The sequence below is a fragment of the Equus asinus genome, chromosome 12 (genome assembly GCF_041296235.1).
Source record: "Equus asinus isolate D_3611 breed Donkey chromosome 12, EquAss-T2T_v2, whole genome shotgun sequence".
Classification (NCBI taxonomy): domain Eukaryota; kingdom Metazoa; phylum Chordata; class Mammalia; order Perissodactyla; family Equidae; genus Equus; species Equus asinus.
Window position 1 is genome coordinate 85326713 of NC_091801.1, and position 24651 is coordinate 85351363.

A 24651-nucleotide genomic window follows, 5' to 3' on the forward strand; every position below is an offset into this window, starting at 1 on the left:
CACCCCACGCTGGCTGGGTCTAACCCACCCGCTACGACCTCTCCCAGCACCACCCGGAGCAATCTTCACAGCGGTAACAGACGTTGACGTGAGATTATTCGATTCACAGCTGCTCCCCAGTGTAGCCTAAGGCCATCAGGCAGGGACAATGCCTGATTATGACTAGCACTGAACGCCCGATTCCTAACACAATGCCTGCCACACACTTGGTGCTCAATATATATTTTTTGGAGGAGAGAAGCACTGAGTACAAAAGGAAACAGAGATGGTCTATCAGTCAGAGTTCATCTATAATAAGAGATTTATTTTAAGGAATTGGCTCATACAACTGTGCTGGCTGGCAAGCCTGAAATCTGTAGAGCAGGCCAGCAGGCTGGAAATTCAGGCAGAATTTCTGGGACAGTGTTGAGGCAGAATTCCTTCTTCCCTGGAAAACCTCAGTTTTCTACTTGTAAGGCCTTCAACTGGTTGGATGAAGCCTACCCACGTGATTGAGGGTAATCTCCTTAAAGTCAACTGATTGTGGATGTTAATCACATCTGCAAAATACTTTCACAGCAAGTGTCTACACTAGCGTTTGACAAGTGTCTGCACTAGCGTTTGACCAAATTCTTGGGCACCATAGCCTAGCCAAGCTGACACACAAAATTTAACAATCACAGATGACGAAGACGGCATCAACCCAAGAAGAGGCCAACGGTGGGGCAAGACTAGATGGTGGGAGAGGACTGAGAAGGCAGTGATAAGCTTATTTTCATGTGCTGGAGAAAAGCCCAGCAAGAGTGTTCTATAAAGAGCAGAGGGTGTAGAGAGATCTGCTCCACTGAAGAGATCTCAGCCCTGGTCCCAGGGCCAGAGTGACTCAACCAGGCCTATAGTCAGGGCATGAAAGGAGGGTGGGGGCAGGCCCCCATTGTGAGGTCCAGGTGGAATGCTCAGCCCGCACTGACCCCAGCCCTGGCTGATCTTCAACCCCATCCACGCCCCCCACCCCCCACCCTCCTACCAGGAGTGTGCCCTCTGACTTACACCTCCTGTTTGAGAGCAGATGCCTGCAGAACCAGTGGAGGTCACGAGGACACGGCCTCCCTCAACTCCCAAGGTCAGGTTGAAAAAGTTCTCTGAGTAGATAACTCTAAAAAAAGGGAACACGATAAGAACTCAGAGATCTGAGTTCTCGGAACCTGATGAGAGGAATGCAGTCTTGGGTTCTTGAAGGACTACAGTCAGGAAAATTCAAGGAGCCGGAGAATAGAGGTGTGGGCACAGAGGGGGCACTGCCAGGGGATTTGGAATAGGGGACCTGAGTCATCAAAAATAGAAACTCTAAGCTATAGTGAGCCAGGTGCTAAGACAAGGGAGCCCCGGGGCCAGTAGTTAGAGAAAGGCTCTGAGCACATAGGGTTGGAAGAAATTGTGGTCCAGTATCCAAGTGTCCAAGAGAGAATGTCCCCAGGAGAAGGCTGACAGGCTAAATCCAGGTGTGACCAAGATCCCATGGCAAAGGCACCCTGGCCAGGAAGGTGAGTGATGAGTTTCCATTCAACAGATATTCCCTGGTTACCTCCTTGTACTGCACCAGGCCCTCTGCTGGGTGCTGGGGCATCACACAGTCCCTGCCCTCAGTGGAAAGTGAACAAAACAACGTTAAAGAGCTAAAAACTGCACGGAGCCAGGTGAATGCTGACAGAGCAAAGGTCTGTGGGGGAGGACTAGAGAGCAGTGATCAGCTTGCCAAGGATGAAGGGAAGCTTCAGAGAGGAGGCACCTTGACAGGGAAGTTGGCCAAACAGAGAAGGGGCCAGTACATTCCAGGCTGAGGCAGGGCCTGTCCACAGGCCTGGAGGCATGGAGAGCTGAGCCTGTTAGAGCAGAGAGGGCAAGGAGGAGGGCATAGCCTCTGACCTCACAATACCCAGAGCCCACTGGGCCAGCCTTGCCACTTGCAAACTCTGGGGCCCTCCTCCAGCCCGGGCAAGGCCCGGGGCCCTGGGCAGCCTCCAGGTGCAGTGCCCTCCCGTGGGCTGCACCCTTCCCACTGCCCTGGGGCATGTCTTTACTCACCAATTATGAGGGGCTTCGGCATCAGATAGAGAGGCTGGTGCGGGAAAATGAGGAACTGAAGAAGCTGGTGCGGCTCATTCGGGAGAATCACGAGCTCAAGTCGGCAATCAAGACGCAGGCGGGTGGCCTGGGCATCAGCGGGTTCAGCAGCGGGCTTGGCGAGGCAGCGGCTGGTGCTTCTCAATGCCAGGGTAACCGTAAGAGGCCTGAGTTCAAGAAGATTGGGGAGGGAAGGGTGAGGCTGCAACAAAGAGGAGAAATTCTGTGTGGTGGGGTCTTGGGGAGTCATGCAGAGAGGGGCATAGATAGTAACAAACTTATGGGAAGGTGGCCCCACCATGACGGGAGGGTGACACAGGACCATCAGGATGAAAAGACAAAACTAGGCACCAGTTCCTCCTACCTGATGGTAGGAGCCCCTGCCCGCAATGCTCCCCTTGGCTAAACTCCCAAGCAGCTCCATAGACTGAGAATTTCCCCAGCTCCAGAATCCAAATATGCTGCCCTACTGGGTCCAATACGTCACTCACCCCCAGCCTCCCCACCCCTCTCCTCCATCCCTCACCCTTAGTCCCCCCATTTCTCTCCCCCATTACTCTCCACCTAGAGATGGCCAATAGGCAATTGACAACCCATCTAGAAGCCGAGAAGAGAAACAGAGACTGAAGCTTGAGATTTGGGAATCAGTGTTCGACAGAGCCCTGGGGCTGGAGAGGATTTACAGAGTAGGGTGAGACAGTAGAATGGGCAAAGAAGTTACAGGTATTCGCAGAAAAGCAGGTGAAGTGAAGATGTGCAGGGTTAGGCCTGGGGCATAGGCACTGAGCCAGGAGGGTGCTCAGCGGCCAGGAGCCCAGAGAGGCTGCACAGCAGAGTGTGGTGACAGGAAAAGGTGAGGTGCCGGAAGAATGGAAAGCTGTGGGCAGAAAGTGGTTGGCAAGGAAGATATGAGAGGGGAATTTCTAGTGGTGGTAAGGTCCTATGTGTGGCAATAGGAGTCAGAGGCTGTCAGTGTGCTGGTGAAGGTTACACAGGGTGAGGAGGTGACAAACGGCGGTTGTTACATCCACATTTCTCCCCCTCCCTATGCTGTCCTTCTTGTCCTGGAGAAGGCTATGTGCTCCCCTCTCCAAGGCAGACTTCATGCGTGCTCGGAGCCCAGCCACCCCTGCAGTGACCTGCCCCGTCACAGGCCCTGCACTTCGTCCTCCCTGCTGGCCACCCACCTCTGTCCACAGTCAGGCCTGAAAACATCCTCCTTCCCCGAGAGGAGGACTGCTCTTTCAGCCCTGCCACTTAAGCCTGTACAGCTTGGAAGTGGACCCTGACACTCTGCTGTTCTAGAAAGTCACAGGTGGCTTCCCAGGTGCCACATCCTTCTCAACCTCTGCACGGCATTTGGGACTGATAGCCCTCCTTTTTCTGAGTTCCAAGAGCACCTGCAGCCAAGCCGTCCACTTGCCGGCTCAACTTAATTGCTGCTGCTCCCAGGCTGGCTCAGGCCCTGCCCTCCACTCCCAGGCAGCCTGCCCACCATGGGCTTCAACCTTACACTAGAAGCGAGATCACCTCAGAGGATCTGCAGGCCTAATGAGTCCCTGGAACTTAGCTCACTCCCAACTAGACACGTTTCTGATTAAGAACTGGGCCTCTCCATTAGGACACTAACCCCCCAGGTCCTTGCTCCTTCCCCCGCTGACCTACTTCCAGCTCAAAGCTGTCTTCCCTTTACTCTTGAAAGCTGCCTCCCTCGACTCCCTACTCACTGGGTTCCCTGCCACGCAACCTGGCTGTGGCATGGGGCCTGTCTGCACAGCCCCCTCTTGCTGACCACAAGCATACAGGTTCCTCTCCTTTGAAAAGTTATATTGCTACTGACTTGGAGACAACAGACAGTGTGACAAAAACACTACTTGTGGGGAGGCACAACGGTTAAGAAAGCTCACAGTTTAAGAACCCAGACTCTGGTTTCCTACTCCCAGGCTAACCAAGCAAGCCTGCTCATTTTCAGTTTGACTCTTAAGAACATCCCTGCGCCACTTCTTGTCTTCCACCTCCTGAAGAGTCAAGCTCAGGGAGTTAGGAAAGGCTCTGAAGGAAGAGAGCCCAGACAGCTGGTGGCGAAGGGGAGGGGGCATTCCAGGAGAAGGAGCAGCTCGTGCAAAGGCCTGGACCTGGGGGTTGCAGGAATGAGAACTAGATCAGTGTGGCTAAAGCCCAGGCTGTTTATGTGTGTGGTGAGTGTGTGGTGGGTGTGTGAAAGTGTATGGGTGTGGGCGTGGAGTGGGGTGTGTGAGCATGTGTGACGTGAATCACCTGTCTGTTGTCTCAGAGGCATTAGCAAGGGGGGGGTGTGAGCACGTGAATGTGGTGTGCAAGTGTATGTGGCCTGTGTGTAGTGTGTAGTGTGATGTGTGTGGATTGGGTGGTGTATGTATGGAGTCTGTGGTGCGGGTGTGTAAATGACGAGTGTGTGGTATGTGTGTATGTGAGAGTATGTGGTGTGAGTACTTTGAGAATATATTGTGTATCAGAAAATGTGTGTGGCTATGTGCGTGAGTATGTGGTATGAGCATGTGAGAGTGCAGTATGTGTGATGTGTTTTGTGAGTTGTGCGTGTGATAATGTGTATCAGTCTATGTGGGGTGTGTGTGTGATGTCTGTATTTGAGTGTGTGTGTGGTGTGTTTGTGTGTGTTGGGGCCAGTGAGAGGTGAACAATGCAGCTGGAGAGGTCAGCAGGGCTCAGATTGCCAAGGACCGCAAATGACGTGCGGAGGAGCTTTGACTTGCTCCTAAAGACAATAAGCAGACACTGGTAGTTTCTAACAGGAAGTAATCATGTTTGTGCTTCACTCCAGCTGCTGTGGGGAAAATGGATTCAGGAGAGACAAGAGTGAGGCAGGGAGATGGGTTAGACTGAGGGTCTTGCAGCCATCCAGGTGGGATATGATGGTGTGAACCAGCGGTGGAGAGAAATCAAGCTATTTAGTTAGAAAACTAACTGCTTGGATGTGAGGGATGAAAAAGAGAGAGTGTGAATGTGTCTGCTGCACAGGTGTCTGCTGAGGTGGCAAACTCCCTGAGACTGCAGACTCTCCAGCCCCAGCCCAGCCATGACAGATCCCTGCAGTTGCCTCAGGGGATCTTTCTCTGGCCACGTCCTCACCCTGTCTGTTCCCCAGCCCTTTCCTTGTGACTTACCTTCCTCATGAAATCAGGCTCTTAGTCAAGTCAGTTTGCTCTCCTGAACTCGATCTTCAGTTCCTCTTTCTGGGCCCACCCTTCTCTTCCCTTGTACTCTTGTACGCAGCGCTACCTCCTAACCCCTCCAGTCCAGAGCTCTGGCCCATCCCATTTAGGAGGAACATGGGAGGAAACGCAGCTTGGGCTTGTAGGTGCTCACAAGCGTGTGTGCCAGGCCCCTCGCAGCGCGTGACCAAGCCCAGGCGGGAAGAGAAGGGATGCAGGATGAGGGTCAGGGGCCAGCTCTTGCCAAGCCACCACATTCTGGCACAGAAACTCCAGAAAGTACAAGAATCCTAAATTCAAACCTGACCTTCCAGGTTGTTACAAAGGTTTATTTGTCAGGTGAGAACACAGAACATAATTCAACAGCTTGTTAGCTTGACTGGTAACTTTTACCTATTTTGAGATATGGTATGTGGGCCTCCCATTTGTGCTCTTACCCAAGGTGAGCCTGGGAGAAGGAAATGCAGTTTTGGAGGGATGGAATGAGTTGTATTTGGGACAAAATGACTTTAAGACATTCACATGACACCCACAGGGAGTGTCCAGGAAGCAGTGGCAACACAAACCTGAAGCTCAGAGGAGAGATCAGGGCTAGAGAGCAAAGATTCACGAGTTGTTGATAAGGGAAGCTGCAGGAGAGGGCGAGACCATCCGGGAAGAGACAGAACAGGAAGAAGAGGCTGAGGGACAAGTCCTGAGTCAGGGCGGGTAGAGAAGCTGGCAAATGAGCAGCCAGAGGACAAGGGAAACTTCAAAAGCGTAATGGCTTCAAAACAGCCTCCAACGGAGCAGAGTGTCAACAGTGTAATGGCTGCCGGGAGGTCAAGCAAGAAAAGTGCTAAAAAAAAACAAAGTGCTAATGACTTGGCATTAATGACCTTGGTTAGAGCGATTCCAACCCCACCCGAGGTGGGAAAGGCCCACTGAGCGAGCAGAGGGGTGAGTGAAAAAATGGAGAGAACAGACACTGAGTTTATGAAGTCTGGCTTTGGGTTGGGGGCAGTAGCTGGAGAGGAGCATGGCGTTCGGAGCTTCTTTTCCAGATGGCAGAGACCTGAGTTTGCTGATATGTGGAGGGCAGGAGCCAGGAGAGACTGTTGGAAGCTGTGAAAGAGAAAAGTGATACTTGATAGAGTGAGGGGTGCCCTTGATGGAAGGAAGAGCGTCTCCTCCACTGTCAGGGCAGAGGAGGGAAAGGGTGGGTGAGAAGGCCGGGCGGGAAGCTGAGGAAACTCCAGAACCATGGCCTCAATTTCCTCTGTAAAAACTTCATTCTCTACGAGCAAGGGTAGAGAGAGGAAGATGGAGAACGTCTGACATAGAGTGAAAATGGCAGAAGGAACTGAGAGGAGCACCTGGGAAGTCTGTCTGTCTGTGAAGTGGGCCCAAACGGCGCTGGCGTCTACGGATTGTGAGGCAGCAGCCACAGCCTTCTCCAGCAGCATTTGGTTGGTGGGGTGGGAGCAGGAGTCGGGGGGCAGGCGGGCGGAGCTGCTGACGACTCAGCAAGAGTTTGGGCACAGCACAGAGGGAAGCGGAGACCGGCTGGGCTGTCGGATGGGGAGAAAATAAAGAGGCTAGTGTACTAGGGACCTAGAGAGGCTCGAAGGCCAGGTGGCCGGGAGTGATCCTCTGAGCAAGGCAGACAGTACAACCTCACGGTCAGAGCGGGTATGCTGAGCGGCAGGAAATCAGTAAACGTTGGCCGTTGGCTGAATTAACTTCCCAGGAAAGAAACGGGCGCCAAGAGGTTCAGGTCTTGGTCCAGTGAACATGGCAGGTGGGAGGCGGAGCCAAGATGGACTTAGGCTGCAGGGCCTCCTGCGCCTGCACTGGGATGTCCTGGGAGGCGTAAGACCGACCAGGAGGCAGGGCTGTTGGCGTAGAGAGGAAGTGAGGGCCAAACTGAGCGCTCAAGTCACTAAAACACTGACTGCGCCAAAGACTGGCTCCTGCGCCCACTGGTCAGACCCGGCTCCTCCACACACAGGCGGTCAGGACGGGAAAAGCTGCCAGGGCAGGGTGGCCGGGGGCTCTGCTGCTCTTCTCGCCTGGCACCCTCCCCACCGCCCACCCGACGCTCACCCAAGCCCATCCTCCTCCCCGCACCCACTGCTGCCCTGTCGCCTCTGTCTTCTCTTCCTTTTTTCAGAAGGGCCTTTGACACCCTGCTCCCCACCACCTCCTTCTCCTCAAGGTCTGTGCTCCCACTCAGGACCCCCTCCCCCCACTCAGGACCCCATGCCCTCCCTCAGGACCCCGTCCCTCCCCTCTCAGGACCCCATCCCCCCTCAGGACCTGTCATCATCCCCCTTGCTCTGTCCCCCTCCTGCAGCCCCAGCCGTCTTGGAACCCTCAGCTAGAGCCGCCTTTGCTCACCGGTCTCCCCTCGGTGGGTCCAGCTTCCCTCGGCGTCCGCCCGCCCGCATTGAAAGCAGCAGCTTCCCGCCCAAACCCTCGGGCCCCGCCCCCCCACGGTCGCGCCCCCTCGGGCCACCTGCCACGCCGCCCCCGACCTGGGCTGCTGCAGCCTCTGTCCCCGTGTGGACTGGGGTCTCGGCTGCCTGGCCGCCCCTGTCCGCGGTGGGCCTGGCCTGGTCCTAGCGTGCCGACGTCCGCGCCAGAGGGAGGGCTCCGAGGCCACAGAGGCCGCAGACGGTGGGCGAGTTGGGGGGGACCGCTGCGAGGGCCGCTGCCAGAGCCGGAGACCGCGCGCGGGAGATGGGCGCACAGGACCGCCTCACGGAGCATGTCCCGAGCGAGGCGCTGAGCCGGGGACTCCCGAGTGGGGCCGCTCCCAAGTCCCGGGTGGCAGCGGGAAGGCTGGAGCTGTCCCTGCGAGGAGCAGGCTTGGGGAGGAAATCACAAGTTCGGTTAAACAGTTTAAAACGTAAACTGAGTTTGTGAACGTAAGACGTTTGCTTTTCTCTTTAACTTCAACTATCTGATGTAACCAACCTTCCTGGACCCTAATTAATTCTCACATATGAAATATATAAGTGCAACTGGGGAAATTAATAAGAGAAACCTTAACCAAACTGAAGTCAGAGATCCCTGCAGAGGAGCTCTCACCCCGGCCACATATCACCCATTACGCCAAACAGGAAGAGACAGGCGTTTGCGTCTCCCACAGGAAGTACAAGCGCTGTACTAGGAAGGAAGATTTCTCTCCCCACCCAGCAACAGCCCAGCCAATCAGAAACACCACAGCTCAGCCAATGAGAAGCCTCCACACTCAGCCAATGAGAAACACTGCAGCTGAGCCAATGAGAAGCCTTCATACTCAGCCAATGAGAAACAACACAGCTCAGCTAATGAGAAGCCACCACACTCAGCCAATGAGAAGCCATTTCCGCCCTGAACTGTTACTGTCCCCCAATGGACTTCCCTTTAGAACAGCCCTTCCTACTCGTCCTTGGTCTCTATGAAAGCAGCTCCCCTGCTTTGTTGGCCCGGTTTGCCTACGGTTTCACATAGCATTCGCGTCTTGTACTGTAATTCTTTTGGCTGTTCCCGAATAAACTCGTTTTGAGGATAAAATAACAGGTGAACTTGCTTTTTAAGTTGACACAGCAAATCTAAAGTTCTCTTTAAGGTTCTAATACTGCACCTAAACCTAGGAAGATTTCAACTCACAAATCTAATTCAATTGAATATAAATTCTAAAAAAAAAAAGTTAAAACAATTAATCACTTGTACATTTTGCATTAGAATACAAAGCTGTAGGACTGAAATTTCAACAGAGACTTGGCCCTTAGCTCCTGTTAGCTCAGAACACTCCTATTCACATCTGATGTCCCAGCACAAATATTACTAGTGTTCCCCATCTGCCAGCCAGAGATGTCGGCAAGGCTGCTTCTGAGATTCTCCTCGGTGACCCTGATGGGTCACAACCCCGATGGACACTGTGTCCATGACTGAGGCCTTTATAGTCTTGGCTCTGAGCAGTGGACACACAGTTGTCCATCTGCTGTGCCCGCAGAGCATGCAATGCCACCCAGGGGTGCACTAAATTAGCCCCTGAACCATGAATCTGTCTTTCCCTAAATGCCTGTGACTCCAATTAATCATTTTTTAAATAACAACTTTGTTGAGATATAATTCACATCCCCTACAATTCACCCACTTCAATGGTTTTTTGTATATTCACAGATATGTACAAACATCACCACAATCAATTTTAGAACACTTTCATCACCCCACTACCCATCCCTCCTCAGTTTTAAGCAACCACTAATTTACTTTCTGTTTTTATAGATTTGCCTATTCTGGACATTCCATATAAATGGAATCACAGGTCTGCAGCTTTTGTGACTGGCTTCTTTCATTTAGCGTAATATGTTCAAAGTTTATTCATCTTTTAGCATGAATCAGTACTTCTAGGTGGGATTAAGGGGTTTTCATTTTGTTTTGTTTTTCTGGATGAATAGTATTCCATCAATGGATGTACTACATTTTGTTTATCCATTCATCAGTTGACAGACTTATTTTCTCCTTTGGGCTATTACGAACAATGCTGCTATAAGCATTCATGTACAAGTTTTTATGTGGATGTATGCTTCCATTTCTCTTGGGTATATATCTAGGAGTAGACTTGCTGGGTTGTATGGTAACCCTCTTTAACTGTTTGAGGACCTATCAGATTGTTTTCCAAAGTGGCTGCACTATTTCACATTCCCAACAGCAACAAAGGAGCATTCCAATTTCCTCACATCCTTGCCAATACTTCTTATCTGACTTTTTAATTATAACCATCCTAGTGGGTGTGAAGTGGTATCTCATTGAGATTTTGATTTGCGTTTCCCTGGTGACTAATGAAGTTGAGCATCTTTTCACACACTTATTGGCCATTTGTATATCATCTCTGGGAGATGCCTGTTCAGAACCTTTGCTCATTTTTAGATTGGGCTATTTGTCCTTCTATTATTGAGGTGTTAAGAGTTCTTTATATATTCTGGATACAAATTCATTATCAAATATCTGACTTGCAAATATTTTCTCCCATTCTGCGCATTGTCTTTTCACTTTCTTGAGAGTGTCTTTTGAAACATAGAAGCTTTTTATTTTTATGAAATCTAACTTACCTATTGTTTCTTTTGTTGCTCATGCTTTTGGTGTCATATCTAAGACTCCATTACCAAATCCAATTTTATAGTTTTAGCTCTTATGTTTAGGCTTTTGATCCATTTGAGTTAACTTTAGTACATGGTATAGGATAAAGGGTCCAACTTCATTCTTTTGCACATAGATATCCAGTTTTCCCAGCACCATTTTTTGAAAAGATTATTCTTTCCTTAATGAATATTTTTGGCACCCTTGTTGAAAATCAGTTGACCATAGATGTATGGGTTTACTTCTGGGCTCCCCATTCTATTCCACTGATCTATATGTCTGTCCTTATGCCAGGACCACACAGTCTGGATCACTGTAGCTTTGTAGTAAGTTTTGAAATCTGTAAGTTAGTCCTCTAACTTTCCTCCTTTTTCAATATTGCTTTGGCTATTCTGGGTTCCTTGCAATTCCATGTGAATTTTAGGATCAGCTAGCTTGGATTCTGATGGGAATTACATTGAATCTGTAGATCAACTTAGAGAGTATAGCTATCTTAACAATATTAAATCTTTCAATACTGAACATGGGATGTTTTTCCATTTATTTAGATCTTCCTTAGTTTCTTTCAACAATGTTTTTAGTTTTCAGTATAAGTTTTGCATTTCTCTTGTCAAATTTATTCCAAAATATTTTGTTCTTTTTTTCGTGCTGTTTTCTTGATTTTATTTTTGCATCGTTCATTGCAAGTGTTTGGAAATACAACTGACTTTTGTTGACCCCGATGCATCTTGCACTCTGTATTCTGCGGACCACACAACTCCTTCAGATAGTAACACGTTATCTAATTTGATTTTGGATCTCACGTGGCTGTCTCAGTGGTCACAGTTTATAAACTCACTTTATAGACACAGTTCCTTCTGTGGTCAGATTAAGCTTTCAGTGCTTACGGGCACACACTCGAGTCAAATAGACCTCCATTCCTGTCCTGACCAATTTTTTTTTTTAATCATCAAATTTCACCTCTGCTTACATACACATCATTTTCTTTATATTTATTGAACACTTTCCATAGCCCAAGCACTGTTCTGGGCACTGGGAAACAGCAGCAAACTGGCAAACCCCTGCCCTCACGGAGCTTCAGTCTAATGGAGGGAGACAGGACAAACCAATAAGTGAGTGTAGAGCATCTTAGAGAGAAATCAGTGCCTAGGAGGAAACAGTCCAGAAGGGGAAGGAACAGCTGAGGTAAAGGAAATTGGTGATTTTAGATGGAAGACCTTACTGAGAAAAGATGGATGGAAGTGTGGGGGCCGGCTGTGTACACTGGAAGAGTGTTCCAGACAGAGAGAACAGCCAATGCAAAGGCAGAGGCAAGTGTGTGCCTGGAGCATTTGAGGAACAGCAAGGAAGCCCAAGGGGCTGGAGCAGAGGGTGTGAGGGAGAGATCAGGGGGACATCAAGGTCAGAGAGTTGACAGGCCAGATCATGGGGGCCCTTGAACGACTTAGCACTCAGAATGAAATGGTGGGCTCCCATTTTAATGGGAACACTCTGGCTGATGTTTGAGGAAAAAATCCAGCATCGGGAGACCAGCCAAGAGGCTCCTGCAATAATCCAGGTGGGGTAATGTTGGTGTGGACCAGGTTGGGGCAGTGCTGGTGGTCCAGGTGCTTGATTCTGGATGTGTTTGAAGGTGTTGCAGGCGGACTGGATGCAGGGCGTGAGTGAAAGAGAAGTGTTGAGGCTGACTGCACCGTGTGGGGCCTGAGCTACTGAAAGGGCAAAATTGCCCGTTGACGACATGCCAGGGCTGCAGAGGGAGCTGAAGGAGTGCTAAGCTGGAGTCCCCAGAAAAACTCTGGGAAAAAGTGGGTCAGGCGGTTGAGGGTGTGAGTCTGGAGTCCAGCCTGAGTCGTGAGCAGGACATGTAGCTAGTCCCCAGTGCCCAAGCTGGATCGCTCACCGAGAAAGAGCAGACTCGGGGAACTTGGGGCTGCCCCAGGGCAGGCAGATGAGGTGGGACCAGCAGCACCTGGAAGAAGCCGGGTGACCAGGAACCCGAGCGCCCAACCAAGACAGGGTTTCAATAAGGAGGAGCTCTCCGCTGTATGAATGCCATCCACCAAGGAAGATGAAGCCTGAGGACTGAGCGCTGGATCCTGCAATGTGGGTCATCGGTGCCTCGATGAGTTTTGGGTGGATGGAGAGTGAAAGCCTGGTTGGAGAGGGTGTCGGAGGGAAGAAGGAAAGTGAACTGAGACAGTGAATGGGGACAACACCCCAGAGACATCCTAGAGGGACATCAAGGAGACCTGCGGGGGTATGGGGATCAGTGATGTGGAAACAGATCACCCGGGTCTCAGAGCCCCTGCAAGGACCTGGCTGTGCTGTGAGTGAGGCACCACTGGCCCTCCTGCAGCTGCCTGGCTGTGCAGAGACAGATGACCCATGGCTGTCTTCTCTCCCGCCATCCTGAAGACACTGCCCAAGTGGTCCTTTCCCATATCATCCAGACCCTGGGCTCCTCGCAGAGGAAACAGAGGCCAAGAAGGACAAACGCCCCAACTCCGATCTCCATCCCATACTTCATCCCTCTCTCCTCCCCATCAGGGCTCTTTGACGTCTTTCCGAAATCTGCCCCACCAGCTGCTCCTTCTCTTTCGTGTTCTTCCTCTCCATGGGCTCACAAGGTTTTCCGTCTCTTCAATTCTAAAGCAAAAATTTCCAAAAAGCTAAAACAAGAAATCATAAGAGAAAAGACTGGTTGATTTGATTATGCAATTTTAGTTTACTTGTTTGGAAAAAAAATAACAAAACTTAAAACAAAAATAAAGTGGTGGGACATCTTCCCACATATCGTGCGGCATAGCATCAGCAAAGATTTAAATGGCATTCCGGGGACCTCCAAAGGAATGTCAGAATGTTTCTGAAGGATCTTAAAAAAGATAGATTTGGCAGCATGCATTAAGAACTTCTAAAACGGAGCCAGCCTTGATGGCCTCGTGGTTAAAGTTCGGCATGCTCCGCTTCGGCGACCCGGGCTCAGTTCCTGCGAGTGGAACCACACCATTTGTCTGTTAGTAGCCACGCTGCATTGGTGTCCCACACAGAAGAACTGGAAGGACTTCCAGCTAGAGTATACAGCTATGTACTGGGGCTTTGGGGAGGGGGGAAAAAAAGAACCTCTAATGTCTGTTTTCAGGGAAAAAATCAATAATAAACATTTATGGAGTAGAATTATTTGTCATTGGGAAAATTGGAATCAATTCAAATGCCCAACAATTGGAATCGGCTCAATAAACAATGGCAGTTGCACAAGATGGAAACCCCTGCAGCCACCATAAGTGCTGTCTTCAGAGGATGCTGCTGCTGGAGGCTGTGTGATGTGGGTCCAGAAAGAAGAGGTGGGGTACCTAAGGACACGGGCAACCCACACAGCCACCACCCATTTGTGCGTGGCCTGGGAGCTAAGAATGGATTTTACGTTTTTAAATGGTTGAAAGAAAATCAAAAGAAGAATGCTATTTCATGACATGCAAAAGGACATGAAATTCAAATATTAGTGTCCATAATAAAGTGTTATTGACACACATCCACGCACATTCGTTTCCGTGTTGTCTGTGGCTGCTCTCGCATGACAATGGCAGAACTGAGTGGTTGAACAGAGACCAGATGGCCAGAAATATTTCCTACCAGCACTTTCCAGAATAGGTTCGTCCATCCCTGATCTATATAAATACGTGGAGAAAGTCTTCAAGGCAACACGGAGCTTTTCGGCATGACTGACCGTGGGGTGATAGGACTACCAGTGGTTTTTCATCTTTTTTTTTTACTTTTCTGTACTTCCATTCTTTCCCTGTAATGAGCATGTACTGCTTTTATGACAAAAAAAGTGGACGTTTTCAGTTAAATTGCACACTCACGAAAACCTCCCCTGTACCCTCCCCCAGCTGCTGTGCCCCTAGGGACCTTCTCCCCTTAACGTGGTCTTTCAAGGGCACTCTCCTCGAGAACCCAAGGAAAATGGGCTTCCAGACCCCCATGTGGGGTCCCAGAAGTATGAAGCGTGTCTGGGCCAAATGGCCCTCTTGCACCTGCATCCATTGTTCACCGAGACACCTCGGGCAGGAGCCAGGCGCACCATCAGCGCCACTTGAGCTCTGCACCTGTTCTAGCTCTGGCCTCCTTGAGAGTCCCCCACCTGGTGAGGCTCAGCTGTCCATGAAAGGACAGTGGTCAGGAGGTCCAGGCCCACTCCTCCCTACCAGGAAGCAGAGGGGTCAACCTGGCAACCTGGGGGTCCAGCTGCCAGAACACCTTCCTCTCCTCAGCAAGAGTCATCAGCTCAGTGCAGTGGGCACATTTGAGAGGCAGGCAGCTGTGAAAAGTCCTTGTGGCTGGAGGGCAGTTGTCAGCGCCCTCAGAGGACCAGGAGATGAGGGGCCCAATCTTCATCTGAGATCCGCTGAGCCGCCCCACAGATCTCCCTCGGAGGTGGACAGGTCATTGTCCGGCCCATCTAAGAGATGAAGCTCAGAGAGGGTTGGTCAGCCCATCAGAGGCAGACGGGCACCTTGGCCCAGGCCCTGCCACAGTAGGGAGAGAGCCCCCACCCTCCAGGGGTCTGCCTGGGGTCTCAGTGCTTTCTCTGTGTCCCCCAGGTGTCTTCCTGTCCCCGTCCCCGACAGCAGCAAGCGAACCGGTCCTGGAAGAAGTGGGGATGGTGACTCTGGCACCTCTGGCCGACATGCTAAACAGTCCACAGCCCAGCCCTGCAGCCGGCCCCATCATGAGCCCCCTGACGGGCCCTCTCAACACGCTGCTGCCTGGCTCAGGGCCCATGCCGCAGAGCAGCCCACTCACCAGCCTTCTGACTGGCCCCCTCAGCAGACACCTGGCCAGCCCCATGGGCCTGCCCTCGACTGGCCCCCTGACTCTAAGCAGCCACCTGGCCAACCCCATGGCAGTGCCCCCGGCGGGCACACTGGCCAGCTCCATGGGCCTGCCTTCCACTGGCCCCCTGACTCCAAGCAGCCACCTGGCCAGCCCCATGGCTCTGTCTCTGGGCAGCCCCCTGCTCACCTCCACGCCTGTCCCTCTAGGCGTCCCTCAGAACCTTCTAGCCAACCCCATTAGTAATCTGGGGCTGTCAGAGGCCCCAAGGGTGCGGCTGGCAGAGCCGCTCCGAGGAAGCCCCTCTGGACACCATCCATCAGCTGGCACGAGGCCTGCTGCCACCTCCAAAGGTAGCCGGTGCAGGGGGAGGGGTAGCAGGGGGTCCTGAGGGGAGGGAGCTCCCTGCCCGGCCAGTCCCTGGTCCTGCATTACTCTAATCCTCCTCCTCTCCTTTTTGTCCCCCCATGTCACTAGTCCCACTCTCCACTGAGCACCCCCGGCCAAGCCAGGACCCAGAGCCCCTCAGCGTGGCGTTCGTGGGTGTGCCCATCCAGACCTCCACCCCCATCGGTACCGGGGGCACTCCTGGCCCTGTGACGGCCTTCTCCTACAGCACCTCAGACGCCCGGACCCAGCCTGGTGTCCCCCAGGGACAAGCAGTTCCTTCCTCTGACCCCACCTCCCCACCTGCTGCCCTCACTGTCACAGGCCTTGCCTCTGCCCCCACTCCCGCCCCCCAAGCTGCCACCAACCACACTCCCTCTAGTACGACCCACATTACTCAGTGCACCCCCAACTCCACCTGCCGGCCCTCAGCAACCTCCCACTCCCCTCCACGCAACCCTCTCTCCCCACCTCGAGCCTCATCCTCCCCAGCCTCTGTCAACAACAACCGGGGTGCACGCGTCTCGGAAACATCTCGGAAAAGCATCCTGGAGTTGGAGCGGAAGCTGGCCCACCGAAAGGCCAGCAAGTTCCCTGATGGCCCCCGAGGTCAGTGATGTAGTGGGGGTTCAGTGGGAGTCTGGTGGTCTCCCTTGCTGCCTTTGGAGACCTCTCAGGCACCCACCTGGGCTGCTGATCATGGCCACTGACCACTCTCTCCTCCCTTTGTTGTCCCCAGATTCGAAGCAGCTGGCCTGGGAGAGGCTGGTGGGAGAGATAGCCTTCCAGCTGGACCGCAGGATCCTGTCCAGCATCTTCCCCGAGCGCGTGCGCCTCTATGGCTTCACTGTCTCCAACATTCCAGAGAAGATCATCCAGGTGCGTGGCGCCCATCTCCCACTCACTGCCAGAGGGCCTTCCCCCGGCACCCGGCAAGGATGGGGACCAGGCTCTTGAGGGGCTGCTGGAGGGCCCTGCCTTCCCACCAGGCCAAGCGCATTGGAATCTGAGGGCACCCTGGGATGGAGGAAGCACAGTGCTCAGTCCAACTGGCCAGTGGGTGTCCAGGGCATCTGGCATCAGGAGCCTATGGTTCCAGCCTCACGGCCTCCCCAGAGGACAGGGCAGGGGAGGATGCTCAGCACAGTCAGGCTTGTGCCGTCCCACTTTGCCACTGTAATGGCCTCCAGGACCTCATCCCAGGGACCCTGCCCAGACTGGCAGAGCCGACATCTTCTCCCCTGCCCTGTTGGTGTCCTCAAGGGTCACTAGGGGGCACAAGGGAGGCAGTTCTCAGAGCCTATGAGTAGCTGGTGGGCTCATGGCCAGGGAACTCAGGCCCTGGTTCATTCCAGTGTATTCCCAGCATGCCATCCACTGCCGTTGAGGGACACAGAGGACGATGCTTTTCAAACTTGCTTAGGCATGTCTCCTTGCCACCATGTTGGGAGGCTCTCCAAGGCACAGAGGAGGAGGAGAAGCGGTAGCGGGCACAGGCTGCACTTGGCTGGACACTCAAGAGGAGCTGTCCGGAATGATCCCTCCCCCACCAACACGCCAACACGGGGTGGGACCCTGTGCCTGGGGGGCGGGGGGTGGGCAGCGCCTCCACGGCATTTTGGCCATTTGGGCTTCCCTTGGGAAATAGCCCTCTGTGCACCCAGCCACTCTCTCTCAGGCTGTCTGTATCTGTGGCTTGCAGATCTGGGCGTGTGATTGGGCAGGAATGATTTTTGGTTACAGTGGGTTCATCCATGTCCAGGTTTGAACTCGCCCTCCCCTTTCGTTCAGGTGTCCTTTGGTTAGGTTTTAATTTTAATGTGGTCAGAATTCTCCACCTTTCCTTTACTGTTTGTACTTCTCATGTCTTGCTTAAGGCTGGAGTGGTGGGGGCACAGGGCAGCTGCCCAGCCCCGCCTCAGGCCCCTCTCCCAGGGCCCCATGTTTGGGCTCTCCCCAGCCCACCCTGCCCTCGTTGTGGAAGGGTGGTGGAGCCTGGGTGTCTCTCTTCTTGCAGTTCGCCTCCACTGCTCTTGGCCCCTTACTCTTCAATATGAATTTTAGGATCAGTCCGTCAAGTTCTGGGAAAAACCTACTTCAAATTTTTAGTTTTGTATTGCTTTACAGATTAAACTGGGGAAGTTTCACATCTTTATGATTTGGGGTATTTCTACATGCCCGTCATTTCTGTTCCTTGTGCCAGTGGGGCCCACTTTGGTCGTATTTGGTTTGATGACCCTTGACTCGTGTCCGGGACCACCGCCGCCGCTGCTGTGTCATGAGTGCAGACTGACCGTGGCCATTTAAAAATCGACAAACAACTCAGGAGAAGCACTATATTTATGCCTCTAAAATGCTGCATCTGATATCTCGTTGGCAAAGACTACATTTCGTTATAAGTACAGGTCTAGTTGCCCACGTAGAGTTAGGTATTAAACTATGAAGAGGTTTCCTACTGCTTGAAGGAGCCCGTTTGACTGAAGTTGATAAGCACACGTCGACCTTGGACGTCGAAGCTGGCTGTGCAAGTCCTCTGGTTCCCAGGCCTCTGCTCACTCACAGGCGAGTTATGGCTTACGCCATGGAATTCTGCGGTCACAGCACTGAACAGCAGCTCTTTAGAGAAGAGGCAGGAGGAGAAAATCAGAACGTATGGAAGGCAATCTTTTTGGTGTTTGAGGAGGTCAAGGAGCTTGGTTTCCCCCAAGCCAGTGCCTCAGCTGCCATCTTGGCAGCCTCTGGAGAGCCTGTGGCTCTCACAACAATACTCATCTGGTCACTCTGCCCAATGGCCACCGTTACCAATTCCAGAGCCATTGCCCCCATTCAGCTTCCATCGGCGATGACCGGTGCTGCCAGGACCACACCCTTGCTGCCCAAGCTCCCAAGAAGGGGCTCCACTGGAGCCCACCTGCACAGAAGTTGCCTTCTGGACCCCGACAAATGCTCCCTGGCTGGCCCTGGCTGCCACTCATGGCAGGGTGACTCATGTCTGGTCACATCTGAGGATCATAAAGATGCATCCCCATCTTAAGGCCATCCTGCCTGCTTGGCTGGACCATTCATTGGTTCCTATATGCATCTAATTCCACTTTGCCCAGACTTTTATTTCCCTTCATCAAAACATCTTGTTTTTCTGCATGTTGAACTCCAATGTTGGTGGATGCTGGATCTCTAAATTCTATCCAGACCCACTAAACCTAGTGAAACCTGGTGGTGTTTGCTTCATGAATGCTGTTAGCTTTACAGCTGAAAATCTTTAATAGAGCTCTATTCAGTGAGGACTGGTTGACTTTTTTCACGGCAGTTGGCCATCTTTTTTAATAAATTCACAATTATGCCTTTTTTTTTTTTTTTTTTTTTGCTGAGGAAAATTAGCCCTGAGCCAACATCTGTTGTCAGTCTTCCTCCACTTTATATGTGGGTTGCCACCACAGCATGGCTGACTAGTGGTGTAGCTCCATGCCCGGGATCCAAACACACAAACCTGGGTCACTCAAGTGGACCAAGCTGAACTCAAACACTATGCCACAGGGCCGGCCCCAGTTATGCCATCTTTTAAGCCAGACTAAAAGTTGTCCCAGTGCACATGCCTGTCACCTCCTCTACCCAATTGCAAAGATCTGCTGCTCTATGGAAGATGCTCTGAGCTCCCTTCCTTTTGGCGCCCTGGTCCTAGGAGACCTGGAATCCAGCTGCACCAGTGTGAGGGTGATTGAGGGTGGCACCTTGTGACTGTGTCCAGTTGGGTCCATGGTGCACCCCGATGCTCTCCAGAGTCCCCCTCTCTGGGCTGCCTGCTGAGAATGCTTTTGATTTTCGTGTAATGATTTGTTATCTAGCTACCTTGCCAAAGCCTCTCGCTAGTTCTGATGGCCTATACGTCGTCTTGGCTTTTCTACATAGACAACCATCTTGTATAGTATTTAAAAGAAGCATACAACACGGCAACCTCATCCTGTTTCTGACTTGACTAGGAACACATACTTCTAGTCTTCCCACGAAGTATGATGTGTGCTCTAGGCTTTTTGCGAGATCTTCTTTAGGCGAATCAGAGTTCTTGGTTGCAGGTAACAGAATCTACACTAGCTAACGGGAGCAGAACGAGTTTGTCATAACAGTTTAGGCGGTTGGAGCAGCTCCAGGAAGGACACAAAATTGGGCTTGTTTGCTATACAGCCAGTAAAAATGCCAGCGCACAAGGGAATTTCCTAGAGGACACACTGTTGCCATCACTGCCCCGGGAACGGCACGCAGACACCCCGTCAGATGCCTGAAACTTGGTACAGCTGCCCCTGAAGAACTAGTGCCATAGCAATTGCACAATCCTGAAAACCTGCTCTCCCTCTGGGCACCGCCTCCTCCAGGTGCTCACTTCACCTGGAAGTTCCACCCACATGCACCTGCTGGGCAGACATCCAGGTCGCAGGGCTACCTAAGCCACAGGGGAGTCTGGGAATGGTGATTTTAATCTTCCAGCCTCTTTGAGTTCAGGAAGGCACTAGCAGGCACTAAACTAGAAGCCAGAGAGGCCAGCTTCAGTATTGGCCGCATCAGACTGAGAAGTTTTCCCTCTTCCTCATTTGTTGAGAGTGTTTGGGTTGTTTTGTAATGATGAACAAATACTGAATTTTTTAGAATGTTTCTTCTGCCTCTCATTGAGATGAGCACGCGGTGTTTCCCCCACCTCTCCCCCCTTTTCTCTTAACATATTGAGACACACAAGAAGATAGTCTGGTCATAAACCACACGGCTTCCCTCGTGTTTTTTAATGCACTGGGACGCTCAGTTTGCTGTTATTTATGACTTATTTATGCAGCTTCACTAGTTTTTCAGAGACCGTGCCAAGCTGCTGTGACAGAAACGCAGGCCCTCCATAACCCAGGTGTTCATCTCTCCACGGGGTCTTTCGGCCCTGCTGCCCACCGCCTCGCACGTGCTGGCGAGTCCGCAGTCCGGGAACGAGGCTCAGGGGGCGGAGCTCACAGTCCTACAGTCCTAGTCTCACCCCATTGGCTCGAACTTAGTGACGTCAGGCCTTGGGGCAGGAGGGCGAGACCGGTGAGCTCTGCCCGGAGTTTCATTCCCGAAAGGGAGGCGGGGGCGCCTGTCCTCTGCCCAGGAGTGTGTCCACTTTGCCCAGTTTTGTCTTGCTGATCGTCTCTATTGATCCTTTGGATTCTGTTTCCTCATTTCTGCTCTTCATTATTTCCTTCCTTCTGCTTCCTATACGTTTGCTTTATTTTCTTTCTTGGGTTGAGCGTTTTAAGTCATTTTATTTTACATCTGTTTTGTTCTTAAATAAATACAGTCAGGGCAAGGAAGTTCCATCTAGCCAGGGAGATATTCAAAATATCTAACGACTGGCCAGCCAGCGTGGGTCCTGGAGCAGGACGCAGGGCCCAGGGAGCCCTCTCTGCCGTGTCGTCTGGTCGGGAATGCGGCAGGCTCACGGCCCGTGCGTCCGCCCCCAGCTCCAGCCTGCATCGGAGCGGCGCTCGGCTGCATCTCCCAGGGTTAGACAGATGGGCTTGGGGCTGTTCAAGTCGAAATATTTCACAAACCGCGCTGGATCTCCAATCCATGAATCAGTTAGGACGCACTTTCCAGTCTCCGTTACCTGAGGGGCGTTTGGCTGTCTTTTCATTGCCGATTTCTAACGCACTTGCCCTGTGTTCAGAGAATAAGGGCTGTACCACACTGATTCTGTGACGTTGGCTGTCGTTTCCCTTATCACTGGAGCATGGTGTTCCGGGACGGAGAGACCGGAAGATGAGAACGTGTGCGTGCTCTCTTGGAGGTGTGTGTGTATTTGCTCACGCCTCTTTTCTCTTCCACATCTAACACCAGGTCCTGCTGGTTCTCCCTGGAAAGATTTTTCCCATCTCCCGCTAAAGATTTTTCCCACATACGTAGCCACGTCTACATTCTCTTGTCCTCCACTCCTATGTCCTGGTCCAAACTGCTGTCCCCTTACTGATCCACAGCTGCCCTCGCCCCCCCAAATCTGTTCACTCCTGACTAGTGCAGAGCATTCAGTGTACACCAAGTGCACACCAAATAGACACAGTCTTTGCCCTCGGGGAGCACACCCTCTCCTGGGGGAGCCTTCAATAAATAAGAAAAGCCGTAACTATGTATGAGGGAGGGGCAAGCACGACAGGTGCTAAGAGGGCAGAAGAGTTTGAGGGTGAGAGCTGGGTCCTGAGAGGGTGGTGCTACCTTGAGGTCTCCTCCCCACCCAGATCCTGGCAAACTTCAACATCCTAGGATGCCCTTCCCTTCCCTAGTCCTTTGAAACACAGTCTGTTCAATATGAGAGCCCTCAGATGTGTCCCATGGCATGAGGACCCTCATACGGCACCGGCCAGCACGGATGCAGTACTCAGCACCCCCTAGCGACATTTCCATTAATCTTGAAAACAGCCCTGTCACATGGTGCTGTTCCCTCCATCTCACAGCAGGGAAACTGAGGCTCAGACCCAGTGTGGTGACAGAAGCAGCCGTTGAACCTGGCTTTCCCCATGGCCCCTTGCTCTGTTCTCTGCCTCCTGGCATTGTCCATGTCATGCATGCTGTTCCTCAGCCTGGAAGCTTCTTTCCCTCTGTTGTCCTGGTCCTCCAGACCTCAGCCCAGCACCCTCTCCCTCCAGGACGCCCTCCCTGAGGCAGGCTCAGTCCATCCTCAGGTCCCTGTGTGACTGCCCAGGTCACATGCCCAGGAGACAATGGCGGAAGAGGTGGAGAGCAGGGCTGACTTCATCGTGAGATGCTGGGGCATGCAGTCACTGCCTGGCTAGGGGGCACAGGTGGTGAAGAACCAGGTGGAGACTGACCCAGTTGCTGCCGGTCCCCAGGTCCAGGCATGGGGAGTGGGCCAGCAGGACCCCCCAGTCTGAGACTGAGGGTGCTTGGCTCTGGGCCTCAGGTCATCAGCTCAGCTTGAGGGGAAGGAAGGACCCTGGGCAGGGGGCTGTGTAGGCCCAAGTGTGCTAAGGATGTGGCCTGAGGTGACAAGAGCGGCCTGGAGAGGAGGCTGAGAGCTAGCAGGGCAGGGAGCCAGGAGGAGGCCTGCAAAAGCCCCTGAGTGGCGTCTCCTGGGTGAGGCAACCCTCGGGACATTAGGAGTCCCCCCTCATCTCTCCTTCACCTCCAGGCTCCCAGCCATGCTCTCTGTCCTCAGTTCCTTGTGGCCTCAGATCAGTCCCGAATCCCAGGTGGTGGGTGGAGCAGGTGATGGGTCTCAGGAACCGCTCCACTCAGGCCAGGCCCACCAGGCTCCCCCTACCCTATACCCCTCGGGGCCCCTCTCCCAGGGCCTCCAGGACACCTCCTTCGAGCACATTCCCTCTGATCGTGGTCCTCTCACAACCATACCCCCTCAGCCTCATTCACCCCTTGCCTGCCCGTGCACCTGTGTGGGGCAGGAGGGTCCCTGACGGATGCTCTCCCCTCAGGCCTCCCTGAACCCCAGCAGCCACAAGCTGGATGAGGAGCTGTGCCAGACGCTCACACAGCGCTACGTGAGCATCATGAACCGGCTGCAGAGCCTGGGCTACAACGGGCGGGTGCACCCGGCGCTGACCGAGCAGCTGGTGAACGCCTATGGCATCCTACGCGAGCGGCCTGAGCTGGCTGCGTCTGAGGGCGGCTCCTACACCGTGGACTTCCTGCAGCGTGTGCTGGTGGAGACCGTGCACCCCAGCATGCTCACTGACGCACTCCTGCTGCTCTCCTGCCTCAGCCAGTTGGCGCACGACGACGGCAAGCCCATGTTCATCTGGTGATGCCAGCCAGTGCCCACTGGCCAGGCTCGCTCTGCCCCACACCCTGGTGCACGGCCATTAAAGCTCCCCACAGATGCTGGCCGCAGGGCCTGCACCAACACTCCTGGGTGGTGCCGCCTCATCTGGGGTGGCTCGCCAGCATCCCCCCCCACCCCGTACCCCTTCAGTCCTGCCTGCCCTGGGGGTCCATGCACATTCCAGGGCCCTTGGCAAGAGCCCCGAGATCAAAGAGACCAGCTGTCTGGCCAAAGGAGTGTTCCAAAGGCCCTAAGGCTCCCCTCGCCTGGTGGTGGGAGCAGCGGGAGCCCCTGAGACTCAAAGGGGGAAGAGCAGGAAGTGGGAAGGAGCCAAGCAGGCAGGGAAGGGCTGTGGCTGTGTCACCAGCACTGGTGACCTGCACAGAGCTGAGGCCTGGATGCAGAGCAGAAGGCAGAGATGGGAGTGAGACAAGGATGTGGTTGTGGGAGTCCCTCCTTCTGTACTAGGCAGGGACCAGGGGGGCAGCGGTGGGGGGGGGGGCGGGGACTTCTGGACCCTCACTGAGGGCAGCAAGACATTAGAAGGAGAAAGAGCCAGGAGAAAGTATCCTCACTCCAACCTGCTGAGGGGCAAGCCCAGGGAGACAGGGCTTCTTCTCAAGGAAAAAGAGGCTGGCTCCACAGGAGCCCAAGACTTGAGGAGGTGAGGGCAGCCCGTACCTGGTGCAGGGGCAGAGCTGAGGAGCACAGGCAGGAGGCAAAGCAGAGTAGAGCAGGGCGGAGGTGGGATGGGGATAGGATGGCACCGGAGGTGACCTGCAGCCTCAGTGGGGAAGGGGTTGTGGATGGTGCAGGAAGCTAAGGGGTGCAGTCGTGCCTGCAAGGGCAAGCGCAAGGAGAGAAGGGCAGTGTGAGGAAACCCACAGAGTGGCCTCTGGCCCACAAAGGGGAAAGGAGAGGACCTGGCTGAGGAGGGGGCGGAGGCTGGAGCTGCCATGGGAAGTGGGAGTGTGTCAGCAACCAGGAGAGTGAGGGGAGGAGAGGGTTGTAGGGTGTACTGGAGCCCTCTGACTCCAGAGCTCCCTGCCTCTCTGCCCTCCCTATTCCCAGGCCTGCTACTTCAGGGGGATCCAGCCAGACCCCTGGGAAGAGCAGGCAAGGACTCTACATATAGATACGTGGAAATCTATGGATAGAGGTCTCCCAGCTCTGTCCACAGCAAGACCAATCAGGAGCAAT

General features: G+C 53.2%; 1 protein-coding gene across 1 annotated transcript; it reads left to right on the top strand.

Moving 5' to 3' along the window:
* The first annotated feature begins 2050 nt into the window (after positions 1 to 2050).
* Positions 2051 to 23458, top strand: SPATC1 (spermatogenesis and centriole associated 1). Its single transcript, XM_044781045.2, has 5 exons — positions 2051 to 2261; positions 15029 to 15613; positions 15738 to 16256; positions 16387 to 16526; positions 23105 to 23458. Exons 1-5 carry the CDS (start codon positions 2051 to 2053, stop codon positions 23432 to 23434), a joined length of 1785 nt encoding a protein of 594 aa, XP_044636980.1. The 3' UTR covers positions 23435 to 23458.
* The last annotated feature ends 1193 nt before the right edge of the window (positions 23459 to 24651 follow it).

Bases quoted from the DNA above. Each gene is read 5' to 3' on its own strand.
- SPATC1 (XM_044781045.2), top strand. From the start codon at position 2,051: ATGTCTTTACTCACCAATTATGAGGGGCTTCGGCATCAGATAGAGAGG. The intron at 2,262-15,028 runs GTAAGAGGCCTG...TGTGTCCCCCAG, and splicing joins TTCTCAATGCCAGGGTAACC to GTGTCTTCCTGTCCCCGTCC. The intron at 16,527-23,104 runs GTGCGTGGCGCC...CTCTCCCCTCAG, and splicing joins TTCCAGAGAAGATCATCCAG to GCCTCCCTGAACCCCAGCAG.